Genomic DNA, 17,176 nt, shown 5'->3' on the forward strand with positions numbered 1-17,176 from the left:
GTACTTAACCCAACTGTTAAACGGCATGGACAGAAAAAGGTACACATGTACCAAACTGTTTGGGAACAACCAAGGGGCCATTGCTTTGAGTAAAAATCCAGTGAACAGACAGAGGTCAAAGCACATTGATGTGAAATATCACTTTATTCGTGAAGCGATAAATGAAGGAAAAATCCGCATTGAACACTGTCCATCAGAAGAAATGGCTGCAGACATTCTAACAAAACCTGTTACAAGAGTGAGACTCAGAAAGTTCCAAAAATGGTTCTTTGGAAATGCATAAGATGCTATGGGTTAACAGCATGAGAACAAGGGGGGGTGTTAGATTTGTGTTCTCTTGAGTAAATATATAAGTTTATCTTGTGTTGTAAAAGATGTTTTCTGATTATCATTTTATTTTTGGAAATGATTTTATTTTGGCAATAATAGTTGACTTCACTTCCTGTTCCGGGTTAGCTGTGTGTGAAGCGCGAACTGCTAAAAATGGATGTATGTTTTTCCCTCCTGCGTTGTGGACAATAAAAGAAACGAGAAAAGTAATCAACCGATCAAGTGTGTACATTATTAAGAGAACATGGCCGAAGAAGAAGAAAGCTCCATGAACTTAACAATTCCAAATTTCATTTACTATTCTATTTTTTAGGTTAACTCACCTATTGCTGTGTTCACAAAAAAACTATGGAGATAAAAAAAATAATTTTATGGGGAGCAGCAGAAAACATATGCATTGATTTATTTATTCTGATTTTTTTTACCTATTAATTGCGTTATTTTTATTTTGTTTTACAATCATGTCTTGAATAAATAAGATCAATATATGGTTTCACTGAACATTACAGTAATATGATTTATTAAAACTGACTTTTCCTAGGAGGGCCAGCACTTTTCTAGGGGTGGCCATGGCCACCCCTTGGGGGCGCCCTTGATCAGACAACAAACAAGAACCAAACTAACTCCAAACAGAACATTTTTGTAAACAGTAAATGACAAAGGAATGCAACATCCAGTGCGTTACTCAACGGTTTTTCAAATTCAAACCTTTTTTTTCTTCCTGACAGACGCCTCCCCTCTGTCCCAACGGCGTTTACCACCTCTGCCATGTCCTCCTGGGCAGCATTCTTACTTCTACTGGTTACCCCCAAGCTGAGTGAACTTCAGTGCCTCAATCTCGCTGTGAATGAAGTTTCTTTTCTTATTTTTTATTTGGGGGGGTGGGGGGGGGGGGTGCTTAGAGACATGATGCTACCAAAAGTATGTTTAATTTAGGGATTTCTGTATTCAACGGATACGAGCACCTGAGTACACATGTGGGATTTATCAACAGTCGATTGCAGAGGAGCATGCATACGAGTGGCCACTACGTGTTTCACTGAGCTCCTCGTCTGTCACCCAGACAAGCTGGTTCTGTCAGAGACTCTCTTGGTCAGCTTTCTTCTCACACCAAACCTATCAGATTCTGGTCTTTAGAAAGAAGAAAGAAGAAGAAAATATCATTTCTATAGTGCCTCTTTGGGTGCTATAGAGGGCCCTTGTCAGGCACGTGCAGGGGGGAGGGGGGAGCTTGAGACCCTGCCCCTTTTGTCCGAAGTGCCCAAAGTGCCCTTTTTCCGTCGTTCGTCAGATTTTACCATACAAAATTGTTATACTGTGATAGAAATCAGGCACTAGGACCATGCGGAGGTAGCCGCCTCAAGCTGAAGGCTATTTTCCCGTAGACCCGCCTACAAGCTCACTGATTGGCTCTGCCGCATCATACTAACGTGTGATTGGTTATCCTTGCTGTCGCTCTACCTTGTAGCAATGGAGACGACAGACCGGTGTTTTCCCTGCGGACAGGAGTCTGCGTTCATCTACCTGTAAGTTTTTTTTCTGCCTGCTTCACATCAGCTGGATAGTTTTTAATACCAGAGCTTTTGTTTACGTGCGTTTGAGTCCGTGGTTAGTGTGTGTGGAGCAGTCAGGTAGCTGCATGCCTGGGACAGAAAATGAGACATGAGAGAGACGTCTCCTGAAGTGTTACAGAAACTCACAAAGAATCACGGGTTTCTCACTCTAGATTCTCCGGGTCATAACTTCTGAAATACTAATCGACTAAAAGTAATTCAAATGGTTTCTAAAAGTACATAAAACTAGCTTTCCAACGAGGTATTACATGATGTAATTCATGTTACTCCAAAAATTGCTATTAGCAGGGCCGGCTTTGGCGGCAGGCGGCCGCCTGGGGTGCCATCTGATGGATAGGGCGCAAAATTTCAAAAAAAAAAAAAAAAAAGTTTATTAAATTTGTGTTTGTAATATGAAATGCACTCTCTACATACTCAAAATTCCCCTTTGAAATGACATGAAACTAAAACATCAATATTTTAATTCTAATGATCTGGCTGCATGACGAGCTCCCGCTTGGGCCAGCGCTCCGATGCATTTGACCGTTAAGGGTGCCGTAGATCACGTACGTGGGTAGCACTGTAGAAGGACTTCCTGTTGTCGCGTTTAAACTTTTGATATTTTACGATGAAAAGAACACCTAAGCCATCGGGATCAGCATTCCGAAAGCGAAGGATGGAGGACGAAAACAAAACGGGCCCAAAGCAGAGGTATGTAGACTTTATAAATTTGGCAAAGGAACTTTTTGCGTTACCATTTTAGCTAACTGCCTCTTCTGCCACACACGGTCCACGGACGGACCCTCGCTAGCTGTTTACTACACAATACAGTATCTCACAACTTTAACCAATTAATTTTACTTTTGAATCGTCGTGTCCAGATGCAGTGAGACATATCTGCAGCCACACAGGCACCTGTTGACACCACGGGGGTGGGACTGTCTTCTACACCTGTTGAGTCTCACTGTGATGATGAAGAATGTAAGATTTTTTTTTACCGTATTGTCGAGTATGATTGCAGCCTTTTTATGAACTTCCATTCAAGTTTTAAGTACGCATACAATACAAATTTAATATTTTCATATTAGAAGAACGTTAGTGTGTGTAGAAAAATTTCAACTTTGTCCGACACATCGGGCGGGCAGCACCGCCGTGGCCGTGGCGGAGACTCCCCCCTGCCGCCGGTCCCGTGTCGGCGTTGTTTAATAAATGAAATCCTCAGAGTGCCTCAGATCACCGGTTCTTCTTCCTCATATTCTACAATTTATTTGATGCTGAAGAGCACCTGAGAGTGAGACATACGCTTTTTTTTTTTATCTTTATTTCATTCAATAAAAAAAATAACACAACAGATACTAAACAATATTCAAAAAACACAATGTATATTTGAATGAAAGGGAGCAGATAGAAGAACAATCTTATTATTTCTGCCCCCTTTTTAAACTTAAATATCAATTTATATTTGTGCAGTCCCTCATCAATTCTTTCAGTCCCGTAACTGTTCACATTTGTTAATTATTACGTCCACATCAATTGTCCGTTGTCATATCCACTCAACACACGCGATTTAATGTGTAGACTGAACACTTTTAGAGTTCTTGACTCTTTCCATTCTCTGTCCAGGCAATTCCACAACTTCACACCATTCACAGATATGCTCATTTCCTTCATTCTTGTTCTAAACTTAGGTTTTTTGAAGATTTCAAATCCCTTCAACGAATAACTGCTATCTCTCTTTTCAAATATATGCTGAATATTCTTTGGCAATGTACCTTTATTTGCTTTATACATTATATGCAATATTCTCCAGTTGACCAAATCATGAAATTTAATTACTTTATATTTTATAAATAATGGGTTAGATGGAGCTGTACTATGAGTGTTGTCTATAATTCTCATTGCTCTTTTCTGCAAAACAAACAAAGGTTGTGTATACGTTCTATATGCAGTTCCCCAGATTTCTACACAATAATTTAAGTATGGCAGAATCAGTGCATTGTATAGTAATAACAATCCTTCACTATTAAGTAGAAACTTTACGCTATATAATACTGCAATGGCTTTGGCCATTTTACCTTTTATATAGCCTATATGTGATTTCCAGCTTAGAGCTTCATCAATCATTACTCCCAAAAATTTGATTTCTTTTACCCTTTGAATTTCCATGTTATCTATTTCTAATATTACGTCTATATTTTCTTTGTCATTAAATAGAATGAAATTAGTTTTTTTAAGATTAAGTGTTAATTTATTTACATCAAACCAGTTTTTAACTTTTATCAGTTCAATATTTATCACATTAGTTACTTCATTTATATCAGACCCTGAATAAAACAATGTTGTATCATCTGCAAACAAAACAGAACCTAGTTTGTCAGACACATTTACCAAATCATTGATATACAGGTTGAACAATTTTGGTCCAAGGACCGACCCTTGTGGCACTCCATAAGCAATATTTCGTAGCTCTGATGTAATGCCATTTATCTGAACATATTGCTTTCTGTTATCTAAATAACTTCTAACCCATTGATGAGCAACCCCTCGTATTCCATACTGATATAATTTTTGCAGTAACCTTGAATGATCGATAACGTCAAAAGCTTTCTTTAAGTCAATAAAAACACTAATAAAGTATTCTCTATTGTCTATCGCTTCAGATATTTTCTCTGTTAAATCCATTATTGCCATTGTTGTTGAATGTTGGGTCCTGAATCCATACTGTTCATTATGTAAAATCATATTTTTTTCAATAAATTTATCCAACCGTGATGCAAAGACTTTTTCAAGTATTTTGGAAAACTGTGGAAGTAGTGACACTGGCCTATAATTTGTGAAATTATGTTTATCACCATTCTTAAACAGTGGAACCACTTTTGCTATTTTCATAGCATCAGGGAAGACTCCAGTAGAAAGTGACAAATTACATATATAAGTAAAAGGATCAATAACAGATTCTATTATGGTCTTTACAGTCATCATGTCCAAATCCTCACAATCAGTTGATCGCTTATTTCCACAGTTTTTTACAATTTCTCGTATTTCCTCTTTTTCTACTTTGCCAAGGAAAATACTACTGACATTATTTACTACTGTATTCAAATTGTCTTCAATTAAAGTGTCATGACCCATCAAACTCCTCCCTACATTTACAAAAAAATCATTGAATTCATTAGAGATTTCGTTTACATCATAAATGTCTACATTGTCCTTGACAAAGTAATTTGGTACCTTAGATCTAGTTTTATTTCTGTTCGTCACACAATTTATTATTCCCCATGTAGCCTTTGTATTAGCCTTATTATTTTCCAATAATTCACCATAATAATCTTTTTTCCTTTTCCTAATTATTGCTATTAATTTATTTTTATATTTTTTATATCGGTCTTCTGCTACTCTTGTCTGTGATTTTAAAAAAATCCTATACAGCTGGTTTTTTTTTGCACATGAATTTCTTATTCCTTTAGTCATCCATGGTTGATCTACCCTTTTACCACTACTTTTGAATAATTTACAATTATTATTATATAATTTCATCAATTTTTTCATGAAGGACTTATATGCAATGTTGACATCCCTTACATATACTTCCTCCCAATTCTGCATTTCAAGATCCTTCTTTAGCGCTTCCCATGCTCTAAATGATCTATCTCGTTTGTAATTTAACGAGGTTTCTTGCTTTATCAATTGTTTATTTTTCAGTACTGCAAAGACAGGCAGATGATCACTAATATCGGCTATCAATACCCCACTCCTCAATACATCATCTTTTTTATTTGTAAATATATTATCAATTATAGTAGCACTATGTGCTGTGATCCTGGTTGGTTTGGTGATTAACGGAAATAATCCTAAACTGTACATAGAATTGATGAAATCATTTGTTTTCTGTCCAGCAGGCTGCTCTATATTAATATTAAAGTCTCCACACAAGAGCAAGGTTTTGTTATTTATGTGATCACCCAATTCACTGATTCTTTCAGTGAATGTCTTAATACAAGCACCAGGTGCTCTATAAACACAACCAACCAGGATATTTTTGATGTATTATTATTAATTTCCACAGTTATTACTTCCATGACCCCATCCTCAATCATTGTCATGTCTTCAACTAATTTACATTTCAAATCTGTTCTAACAAACAAAGCTACCCCACCTCCTCTTTTGTATGTTCTATTAGCAAAAAAAAAGTTCATATCCCTCTATATGAACTTCATCCATCATGTCGTTCCTGAGCCATGTCTCTGTTATTGCAATCACACTTAATTTATTTTTGAGTTTACTGAAATAATCTTGTATTATTTGTAATTTACCAAACAAACTTCTACTGTTGATGTGGATAATTGATAGCCTATTTCCTGTGATTATCTCACTGTTCAATTTTTCATCTTCATCATAATCACAATTTATGTTTAAATTTTCAACTATTCCCCATGGATGCGCTCACTTCCACCTGTTTTTGATAATTTTATTCATGTTTTCATAGAACAGATTAAAAAAAGATCAATAAAATAAAAAGTCCAGTAACATTAAAAACAATGAAAAGCATCACTGCACATGACTGAGGAATACTGAATGTGAAAGTGGCACTGTTCTTAATTCATGCATCAGAGGGTTAAGTTGCTTGTGTGTGTGTGTGTGTGTGTGTGTGTGTGTGTGTGTGTGTGTGTGTGTGTGTGTGTGTGTGTGTGTGTGTGTGTGTGTGTGTGTGTGTGTGTGTGTCAGGGCTGGTTGCTGTTTTTAAATCCAGCTTTCCTTGTAAACAGCTTACACCCACCATGTCATTTTCTTCCTTTGAACTGTGCTTATTTGAACTGTGCATCTCCCCCCGCCTGCTCGTCGTGCTGATTTATCGGCCTCCAAAGACTGACTCTAACTTCCTTAATGATTTCTGTGATCTTGTGGCAGACTGCATCCTAAAATATGATTATGTCCTATTTTTTGGTGATTTTAACATCCATATCTGCTGTCCTGACAATGTGCTTGCTAAAGGTTTTTTTGAATTTGTTAGATTCATTCAATTTGACTCAATGGGTATCGTCCCCAACTCATGCCAGGGGTCACACCCTGGACCTGGTTCTCTCTTTTGGTCTCCCTGTCATGAACCTTGTGACTTTGCCTCCTGTGTTCTCTGACCACTCTCCTATACTCTGTGATGTTACGTTGCCATGTCCTGTCCCTGTGTGTGAAGCTCCAGCTACTAGTTTCAGAGCCCTGGATGCAGGAACTATTTCAATGTTTGTGGACTGTATGTCTGTAAGGTTAGAGACCTTTAACCCAGATCCATCTAACATTGATTACTATTCACAACACTTTGATGTACTTTGTAATCAGATCCTGGACGTGGTTGCCCCTCTCAAGCTTTGCAAGTCTAGGCCTAGGAGGGAGCCTTGGCTCTCTGATGTCACACGGGCTTGTAGGCGGGCGTGTAGAGCCTCTGAGAGAAAGTGGAAAAAGGATGGCCTACAGGTCTCGCGTGAGTTGTTCAGAGCATCACTGGTTGCTTATCAGGATGCTTTGTCTTAAAAGTAGACAAAGTGTCTGCCTTACGGACTAAAGCTGGGAGCTGGTTCCACAGGAGAGGAGCCTGATAACTAAAAGATCTGCCTCCCATCCTAATTTTAGATATTCTGGCAACCACCAGTAGACCTGCAGTCTGAGAGCGAAGTGCTTGGTTAGGAACGTATGGAGTTGTTCAGAGCATCACTGGTTGCTTATCAGGATTCAATAATTAATTCAATTCAATTCAAGTTTATTTCTATAGCGCCAAATCACAACATGAGTCGTCTCAAGGCACTTCACATAATAAACATTCCAATTCAGGACAGTTCATTAGGCCAATCAGAAATAATTTTTCCTATATAAGGAACTGAGCAAATTGCATCAAGTCACTGACAAGTGTCAGTGACTATACAGCAATCCTCATACTAAGCAAGCATAAAGCGACAGTGGAGAGGAAAACTCCCTTTTAACAGGAAGAAACCTCCAGAGAATCCTGGCTCAGTATAAGCAGCCATCCTCCACGACTCACTGGGGATCGAGAAGACAGAGCAGACACACACACACACACACGCACACACACACACACACACACACACACACACACACACACACACACACACACACACACACACACACACACACACACACATGCATGCGCACGCACACTCACAAAGACTAGTAATGTGTCTATAGTTATATTGTGATGTCTTAGTAAATATTCTATTTGGTGAAAGATAAACTTTATTGTATTTATCCTAGTGGATTTATAATTAAACGGGTAAACTAGCAGTAGCACATCCAACGTCATGGAAAGCAAAAAGCCATTATCAGGAGAGGGAGAATGGTTTAGTAGTTAGCAGCAGTGTGCTAGTCGATGGCCTCCTCCATGAGGCCACCACAGCTCAGCAGAACATCATTGTAGCTTCTTCTGGGGAGAAAAACACTTAGAGAAAAAATAAAGTTAACAGCTGAAATTGCAGAAAATAATACAGTTAAAGAGCAGACTGTAGAAAAAAGCAGTAGAGTGTGAAAAGTGGTCAGTGTATCCTCCAGCAGTCTAAGCCTATAGCAGCATAACTACAGAGATAACTCTGGATAATCTATCCCAGGGATTCCCAAAGTGTGGTGCGCGCACCCCCGGGGGTGCGTGAGCTGCCGCTAGGGGGTGCGCGAGGTGAAAAGTGTAATGGCTGCGGAGCTCAGAGAAGTCTGTCATATGTCACCATTAGCGTAGCCAGAAACTCGTTTGTGGGTGGGCCTAAGAAAACATAAGTGGGCACAATAAATATAATTGAAAACAAGTATATTTTTGCGCGCACGTGTGTGTCCTCCACATGTGTTCTAGCTTCATAATAACAATGCGCCGAGCTTCAGCACTCTGGCCTGCGCACGCCGATATGTTCCGTATTTGATCATTTTTAACTGTGTTGGAGGAATCTGAAGGTGGTGAGTCATTCTGGCAGATTGTAATTAACACCTGTCTCATGCAGGTGTTCTGACATTGTAAACCTCACACACAGAACATTGTGGATGTAACAAAAAAAACAAGAAATGATTCCCATTCAGGCTATTAACAGCGTGCCGGAGATCTGAAGTTCAGAGTGCGTCTGTCAGAGGTCAGACGCGTGCCAGCGGAACCACGGCTCACGGGTGCACAAGTGAGCACATCTGGGCTGGGCAGAAGTAATTTTACAACATTGGTTTAAATATCGCCATTAACGAGGCGCGGTGACTGGAGCGGCTCATGGAGCGCGCACACACACACACACACACACACACACAGATTCAATAAGAGCGCATGCTGCGCAAACTCCGGCGCCCCAGAAATGAGTGCTGCCTCCTCTGTGATAAAAACTTTTAAGAGGTTTTATAACATTTTTCATTCCAGGTCAAATTAAGATATTAGCTTCTATTTTGGGATGACGTATTAAAGTCGGGTCCGCTCCAGCAGTGACTCCGAACCTGACTACAACCCCTGTTGCAGCATTTGTTATTCCGGTCCGCGTGGCAGCGGATCGCAGATTCAGCCACACCATCAAACAGCAATAAGTCGGTCTGAGGCAAAAGTGAACCTCATGGCTTTTCCATATTTTCCCCTATAGACATCTGATTACACACAAGTAGGTGATCAGCTCAGGTTTACGCAGAGCAGAAGGAAGGAGAGCGCTCTGGCCGCACAGGTTAAACGTTCCTACTTTAAGAAAACCGTTAAATTGCATTGTTTATGTGCTACCTGGGCACTCTAAATATTTATTTAAAATTAAATCAAAGGAAATCGTAATGGTATCGAATGTTTATTAATTACTATTTAAAAAATGAAAGTGATGGGGAAAAAGGTTGATCATATTTTTTAACCCTGTCTGTTTAGCTTGACGTCTGATATATATATATATATATATATATATATACATATATATATATATATATATATATATATATATATATATATATATATATATATATATATATATATATATATATATATATATATATTATATATATATATTAGGGGTGCAACGATACACAAAATGGACGGTTCGGTTCGGTTCGATACATTGGTGTCACGGTTCGATATTTTTTCGATACAAAAAAAAAAAGTATTCATACCTTTTTTAATTTGTCATTCATTGAAATTTATTACAAATATTTGTTTTAACTCAAAAGTACAATTTTGTAAATTAAATGTTGCTACAATAGCAAACTTATGTAACTAAGAAAATAATTTGTGGAAAACCAAAGTAGCTTTTTTCCAAAATAATAGCTATACTATAGCCATCCTCTGGGCTATATTCTCAGCAGCAATTAAACAAATAAGGTGCCTATAAAATGAACCAATCTTTTATGGAACTCTCCCTCACACTCATCTTCTGGAGTGCTGGCAGCTAAGGCTGCATATAGAACAAAAATAACTTAAAAAACAACAAAAATAACTTAAAAAACAACAAAAATAACTTACATAAAAGTTTCACTTAAAGACAAACCAAATATCAGTTTACTCAACTTCCATGTTTTTCTTCAGAAAAATGAGGATGTCAACATGCTCTGCTGACAGTACAGATCTGCTTGCTGTGACAATGTCACCTGCAGTGGAAAACACCCTCTCACTTGGGACAGAGGTCCCTGGTACAACCAAGTAACACAGTGCCAACTTGGAAAGGTGAGGGTACAAGCTGTGATGTTCTTTCCACCATCTCAGTGGATTATCATCGATGTGAATGCAGTCCGCTAACCTATACAAGTTAATTTCCTCATCTGCCACTTTGGCTGCAGACCTGGTCCTTGGCTCCTGTCCCATGAACAGTTCTCCAAACAACTCCTTCATGGCTGACTTCTTCTCTGGTGGAGATGATGATGGTGAATCTGAAGAGTGTGGTGCTTCAGTATCCGTAGAGGGGGCTGTTGTTGTGTTGCCTGCAGCTTGGCCCTGAAGAAATACAAAAAACAAAAATACAAATTAATTAAATTAATTGTATTTTTCATTAAAACTTACAACTCGTAGTAGCAAAAGAAATTATCAAACATTTATAAAATAATACTTACTTCTTCAATGCTCAGGACAATCTCTGTGTTGAGTGCTGCAAAAATTCTCAGCTGAGTGGCATCATCCAAGTGTCGCAGGGACTTGAAGCGTGGATCTAAAGCCGTGCACTTGTGGAGGTAATGCTGAATGGCAGGATCTGTGTATCTCTGCTCCAGGTCATCCCTGATGTTTTTTTTTACATCTCTCACTGTTGGGCTGTCATCATCAGACTGTGCCATGGAGTTCAGTATGCTTATTTTAAGTGGCATGATCATGGATGCTGTGGGAGATGATGCTTCACACATCATGATAGTGACAGTTTTTAGGGTTTTCATGACTGCAACAAGATTTTCAGCCAGTGTGTGTTCATCATCAGATAGACTGTTTATGTTCTTCATGTTCTTCTTCACAGTGTTGTCAGCCATAGCAGCAAACACTGCATCTTTCCGTTCAAGGTATCTTTCCATCGTGTCATGGGTGGAGTTCCACCTGGTTGAAACATCTTGGATCAGTTTTTTTTCACCAAGCTGTAGCAGCTCCTGTTTTCTCTTCAACACATTGTGTCCTGTTGTGCTTCTGTGAAAAAAGGTGACTATTTTTCTCATCTTTGCAAGGAGATGGGAAACTTTCGGCACTACCATTCCTTTCTGAGCTGCTATATTAATGGTATGTGCAAAGCATCCAATTTGTGGCCCCAGCCCAGCAGCTGTGACAGCATTAACTATGTTCCTGGCGTTGTCAGTTGTTACAGGTATAGTACCTTTTGCTCGCACTAACTTCCAGTCTTCCACTGCTTCTGACAGAGCTTTGGCCAAGTCGTTTGTGGCGTGACTTTCGATGAGGTGTGTCTGCAGAACACTGCTTTTCATTTGCCATTCTGGATCAATATAATGTACGGTGACAGTCAGGAAGCTCTGTGTAGCTCTTGACGTCCAGCCGTCTGAGGTCAGAGCAACAGCGGGTGCTGCTGACACTGCCGTCTCTAATTTGGCTTTCGTCTCATTGTACAAAGCAGGAACTGCGGTCTCGGTGAAATAGGTTCGTGAAGGAAGATTGTAACGGTGCTCAAGTACTCTCAGCATCTCCCGAAATCCGATGTTGTCTACTACAGAAAACGGTCGCATGTCGACAGCAATAAAAGTAGCTATCGCCCTGTCTATTTCTTTTGCCCTCTTGGAATCACGTGTAAACGGCTGTCTAAATGACTCGGGAAGAGCTTGTTGCTTGCTTGGTTGTTGCTGTTTTTCCCTGACTCCACTTGTCTTTGCATCAGGGTGATGTCGGCGTAAATGTACAGTCATATTTGTTGTGTTCCCGCTGACGTAATTAAGCATTGTGAGGCATCTCCGACATACTGTGGTAGTTTTGTCCACGACGCGCTTACCATCAGGGTCACGCTTCACATGAAAGCCAAAAAAGTTCCAAACTGCAGATCTGAAAGACGGAGGAGGAGGTTCAATCTCGGGGACCGCTGAGGCAGCTGCCATGACTAGCAATTAGCTAACTTCTCATGTGTCGCTATCAAGCATGTGGGCGGTGCTAAGTGGATCTGCGCTCGACAATGCGACCTCAGGCGGAGTAGTCGAACGCAGATCGCCCAGATCCACTGGATCTCATCGTCAGAAGAAAAATTGATAAAAATAAATAAAAAAAAATACTGTATTGTTCGGTACATATGCGTACCGAACCGAAAGCTCCATATTGAACGGTTCAATACGGGTACATGTATTGTTGCACCCCTAATATATATATATATATATATATATATATATATATATATATATATATATATATGTATATACAGCCATGCCCTGATGTGGGGGCTGGGGGGTGCGTCGACATGGTCGGGACATAGAAGGGGGTGCGCGGCTAAATAAGTTTGGGAACCACTGATCTATCCTATTTAGATGGAGGCATGTTGGAGTCAGGGCAAGGTAGAGCTGTCTTTACCGACTGTACACTCCACCTCCCTGTACTCCCCCACTTGTCCAGATTTAGGCTAACATCAGATTTTAACCATAAGCCCTATCAAATAAAAATGTTTTAAGCCTATTCTTAAAAGTAGACAAAGTGTCTGCCTTACGGACTAAAGCTGGGAGCTGGTTCCACAGGAGAGGAGCCTGATAACTAAAAGATCTGCCTCCCATCCTAATTTTAGATATTCTGGGAACCACCAGTAGACCTGCAGTCTGAGAGCGAAGTGCTCGGTTAGGAACGTATGGAACAATCAGATCACTGATGTATGATGGAGCTTGATTATTAAGAGCTTTATATGTGAGAAGGAGGATCTTAAAATCTATTCTGAATTTAACAGGTAGCCAATGTAGGGAAGCCAAGACAGGAGAGATATGATCTCTCTTTTTAATTCTCATCAGAACTCTAGCTGCAGCATTTTTGGACAAGCTGAAGACTTTTAACTACATTCTGTGGACTTCCTGAGAGCAATGAATTACAGTAATCCAGTCTTGATGTAATAAATGCATGAATTAGTTTTTCAGCATCACTTCTGGAAAGGATGCTTCTAATCTTAGCAATATTCCGAAGGTGTAACCTGGGATTTGAATGACATGTCCTGGTGAAAGATAACACCAAGGTTCCTTACTTTGTTCTCGGAGATTAATGTAATGCCATTCAGGTCAGGTGATTGGCTAAGCAATTTCCTTTTCTGGATTTCTGGTCCAAAGATGAGAACTTCCGTCTTGTCTTGATTTAAAAGCAAGAAGTTTAGAGTCATCCAACTGTTTATGTCCTCAAGACAAGCCTGTAATCTACCCAACTGATTAGGTTCATCAGGGTTAATGGATAAATATAGCTGACTGTCGTCAGCATAACAGTGGAAGTTTATCCCATGCTGTCTAATGATTTTACCAATTGGGAGCATATACATAGTAAAAAGAATTGGTCCAAGCACTGAACCCTGTGGTACTCCGCAAGTAACCCTGGAGTATGAAGAAGATTTGTCATGTACATTTACAAAATGAAATCTGTCAGACAGGTAGGATTTAAACTAGCCTAACGCTGTTCCTTTGATCCCTACAACATGTTCAAGTCTTTCTAAAAGAACATTGTGATCAACTGTGTCAAAGGCAGCACTGAGATCTACAACAGACACAAGATTCGTATCTGAGGCCATGAGAATATCATTTGTAACTCTCACCAATGCAGTTTCAGTGCTGTGATACTCTCTAAAACCAGACTGAAATTCCTCAAACAGAGCATTGGTGTTTAAATGCTCACATACTTGGATGGCCACTATTTTCTCCAGGACTTTGGATAAAAATGGAAGGTTAGATATTGGTCTATAATTCATTGGGTCATCTGGATCCAGAGAAGGCTTCTTAAGAGAAGGTTTGATTACAGCAACCTTGAAATCTTGTGGTACATACCCATTTACTAAGGATAGATTGATTATATCTAGAATGGGGGCAGTAACCAAAGGAAATGCATCTTTAAATAATTTGGTTGGGATTGGATCCAAAATGCAAGTTGAAGGTTTAGATGAAGCTAATATTTTTGATAACTCTGAAAGCTCAACTGGATCAAAACGGTTCAAGCACAGATGAGGTTCTACAGTCACCTCTGATGCTGCCTCACTTACTGAGGAAGAAGAAATCGCATTAGGGAGGATGCTAAAGATTTTGTTTCTAATAGAATTAATTTTACTTGTAAAAAATCCCATGAAGTCATTGCTGCTGAGGGCTAAGGGAATAGATGGCTTACCACAAATCGCCAGGGGAAATGTGATTATTAGGGATGAGCGAGTACACCACTATCTGTATCTGTATCTGTTCAACCAACTAAATTATCTCTATCTGTATCTGTACTCGGAATGGGCGTGGTATAGCCCGGAAGTGGGCGTGATTTAACCAGAAGTGGGTGTGGTTTACATCAATATAAAATTGATATGGAATGATCAGAAGTTGATATGTGTATTGTTCATTTGAAAACTATTTACAGAAGAGCCTCAGAATTGAGATTAAATATTTTTGATCATAATAGTAAAGGAACTATTACAGAACAAGTGTTTCAATAAAATTAGAACATTAATATTTAAGTGCATGGATTAATACATCTGAACTCATGCAGTAGGAACTAGGAAATATGAAAAGCTAGAACCAGACACACTTAATGAATTTTTTTATTTTAATTTGATTAAACTGATTTTTTCTTAACGTTCTTGTCATTTTGCCCTACACAAAGTTAAACAAAACAATGTTTATTAAGGTGTGTGTGTCTGAGAGAGATAAGAGAGGGTGAGAGGGAGAGAGATGGAGTTAAAAAAATAAAAAACCCGACCGGAGCAGAGGTAGTGAGTGACTGATGCAGAACGTCAGCTCTGTCTTGTCAAATGCACCATGTAAGTTACGAAAAAAGTAACTTTAAATATTCAACCGAAAAAGAGGTGAGCTGAAGAAAACCTAGGGAAAACTGAAGAAACTTGAGCAACAGTGAAGCAATCACAGCGAGATCCGTTACTGTCTGTGTGTGTGAGTGGATGAGCCGGACGGACTGCGCTCCCGGCCAGCTAGAAAGTTTTGTGTGTAGGGAGGGGCGGGCGCTCTATGTGACTGGCCAATCACAGAGCGTGAAGACAGTCAGTTACCCAATGAGAATTTTCCTTCAGCACGTTTACAGATATTTACGAGGTTTACTTGTCTCATGCTCGTATTCGTCAAAAATGCTTTATTCGTACCGGCAGTGGCGGTTCTACATGGAATTACTCCCCGGGCGATGCCCCCTTTGAGCACGAACACACGCATGTTTTCTACAAACAGGCATGTTTTATTAGAATGACTATTGAACATTAATTTTTCTAAGTTGCACATATTTACATTAATTACTATGAAGTTGTCAGAATGTAAAGCAATATACATTATATACTGTATCAAAATATATAGAATCAAATATACAAAAACAAACAATAACTAAATATTAAGAATATATGAACATAATATATAATAAATATTCTAAATAGCAAAAATATTTCACACATAACAAACTAAAGATAATCACTACAGCATTGCTCTTAGAACAGATAACACAAACTAAAATTAAAACCTAACCTTGATGCAACGTCATCAATAATGTCATCATATGAAATATGCTCCCCTACTGAGTGATTGATACTAATCAGAGCCAGGTTAGTGAGCCGCCCCTGAAACATAGGTGACCTCAGGTATGACTTGATCAAGTTTTGAAAAGCTCCTCTCAGCTTGAGCCACAGTGACTGGCAGAGCAGTCCAAAAGTTGGGGTAGATCTTCAATAGATCTTTATCATGATCCATAATATTTTAGAATTGCCTCTGAAATTGTAATTTAAACTGACATAAAAAAACTGTAGACTACCAAAAATGCCAACTTTTACAGAACATATAATGTAAAAAACAATCAGTGCAGCCATCAGCAATAAATAAACAGGAGAGTTAGTGGTGACTGGGGTGTTTCTTCTGCTTGTAGAGTTGTTTTATTATTATGTGAACATGATCAACATGTGTTTGTTGTTGTTCAGGCAGGCCACAGGCTGCAGCGAGCATTTAGCAAATCCTAGTTTGAATCAGTAAAAAACAAAGGAATTTTTTCGAACCATTTGAATATTCGTTTCAGCCCTATTAGCTCTGTTAGCAATTAGCTGACCAAATTTAACCGTTAAAATCCCAGTTAACTGGTTCAAAAAATTGAAAACATGCATCATCAGAGCGTACCTACCTTTATCTTTCTGCTCTTTTTTCTTTTTTTTTTCCTGAATCGGGCACCTGGTGGTTTTAGCCTTTTTATGTTCATCTCTTCTGTTTGGCTCTTGACTCAGTAAGTTTCCTTTCAGTCAGGACTAAACAATTTGAACTTGATGGGGGGGTGACCACAAAATCGTATTGTTTTTCCTTTTTTTATTCGGCCATTTCACACAATTCAGAAAAACCTGAAAGATTGACATGACTGTGTTTTATCATATTATGAATGAAATGTGCAGTAAATGGAAGAACATCAAGATGTGATTGGCTTTAGCCATGTTAATACAGTTGATTCAGCCCCTAACCGCTCATTTCATTTGGGAAAGACCCAGAGGTGAATTCCCCCGCCCCTCCCCTTCCTCTTTTTTCATACACACACAGTGCACGTGAACGTTCTCAGTCAACAGGAGCGCCTGCAGCTGCAGGGGGCGCCAACTTGCTGTTTCCAATCCAGACACTGTCATATGACAGATAGAATAGAAAACCTCGGTGCGGCGCAGATTTCTTTCTTTTTTATTTTTTACTCAGCGCTTGTGCGCCCC

At 39.1% G+C, this 17,176-nt stretch overlaps 1 protein-coding gene across 1 annotated transcript; it reads right to left on the reverse strand.

Moving 5' to 3' along the window:
* Nucleotides 1–2,162: 2,162 nt before the first annotated feature.
* On the reverse strand, nt 2,163–12,392 carry LOC129159875 (E3 SUMO-protein ligase ZBED1). The gene is made up of 3 exons (XM_070555421.1): nt 10,926–12,392; nt 10,491–10,809; nt 2,163–2,230 (listed from the first exon to the last, which is right to left on the reverse strand). The coding sequence occupies exons 1-3, from the start codon at nt 12,390–12,392 to the stop codon at nt 2,163–2,165; spliced, it is 1,854 nt and encodes a 617-aa protein (XP_070411522.1).
* Between the last annotated feature and the right edge of the window lie 4,784 nt (nt 12,393–17,176).

Source organism: Nothobranchius furzeri, chromosome 10 (genome assembly GCF_043380555.1).
Source record: "Nothobranchius furzeri strain GRZ-AD chromosome 10, NfurGRZ-RIMD1, whole genome shotgun sequence".
Taxonomy (NCBI): domain Eukaryota; kingdom Metazoa; phylum Chordata; class Actinopteri; order Cyprinodontiformes; family Nothobranchiidae; genus Nothobranchius; species Nothobranchius furzeri.

Excerpts from the sequence above, each read along its gene's own strand:
- LOC129159875 (XM_070555421.1), bottom strand. The coding sequence starts at position 12,392 with ATGGCAGCTGCCTCAGCGGTCCCCGAGATTGAACCTCCTCCTCCGTCT. Across the intron at positions 10,810-10,925 it reads TTGTCCTGAGCATTGAAGAA|GGCCAAGCTGCAGGCAACAC; the intron begins GTAAGTATTATT and ends GTATTTCTTCAG. Across the intron at positions 2,231-10,490 it reads ACCAGGGACCTCTGTCCCAA|ATGGCACCCCAGGCGGCCGC; the intron begins GTGAGAGGGTGT and ends CCTATCCATCAG.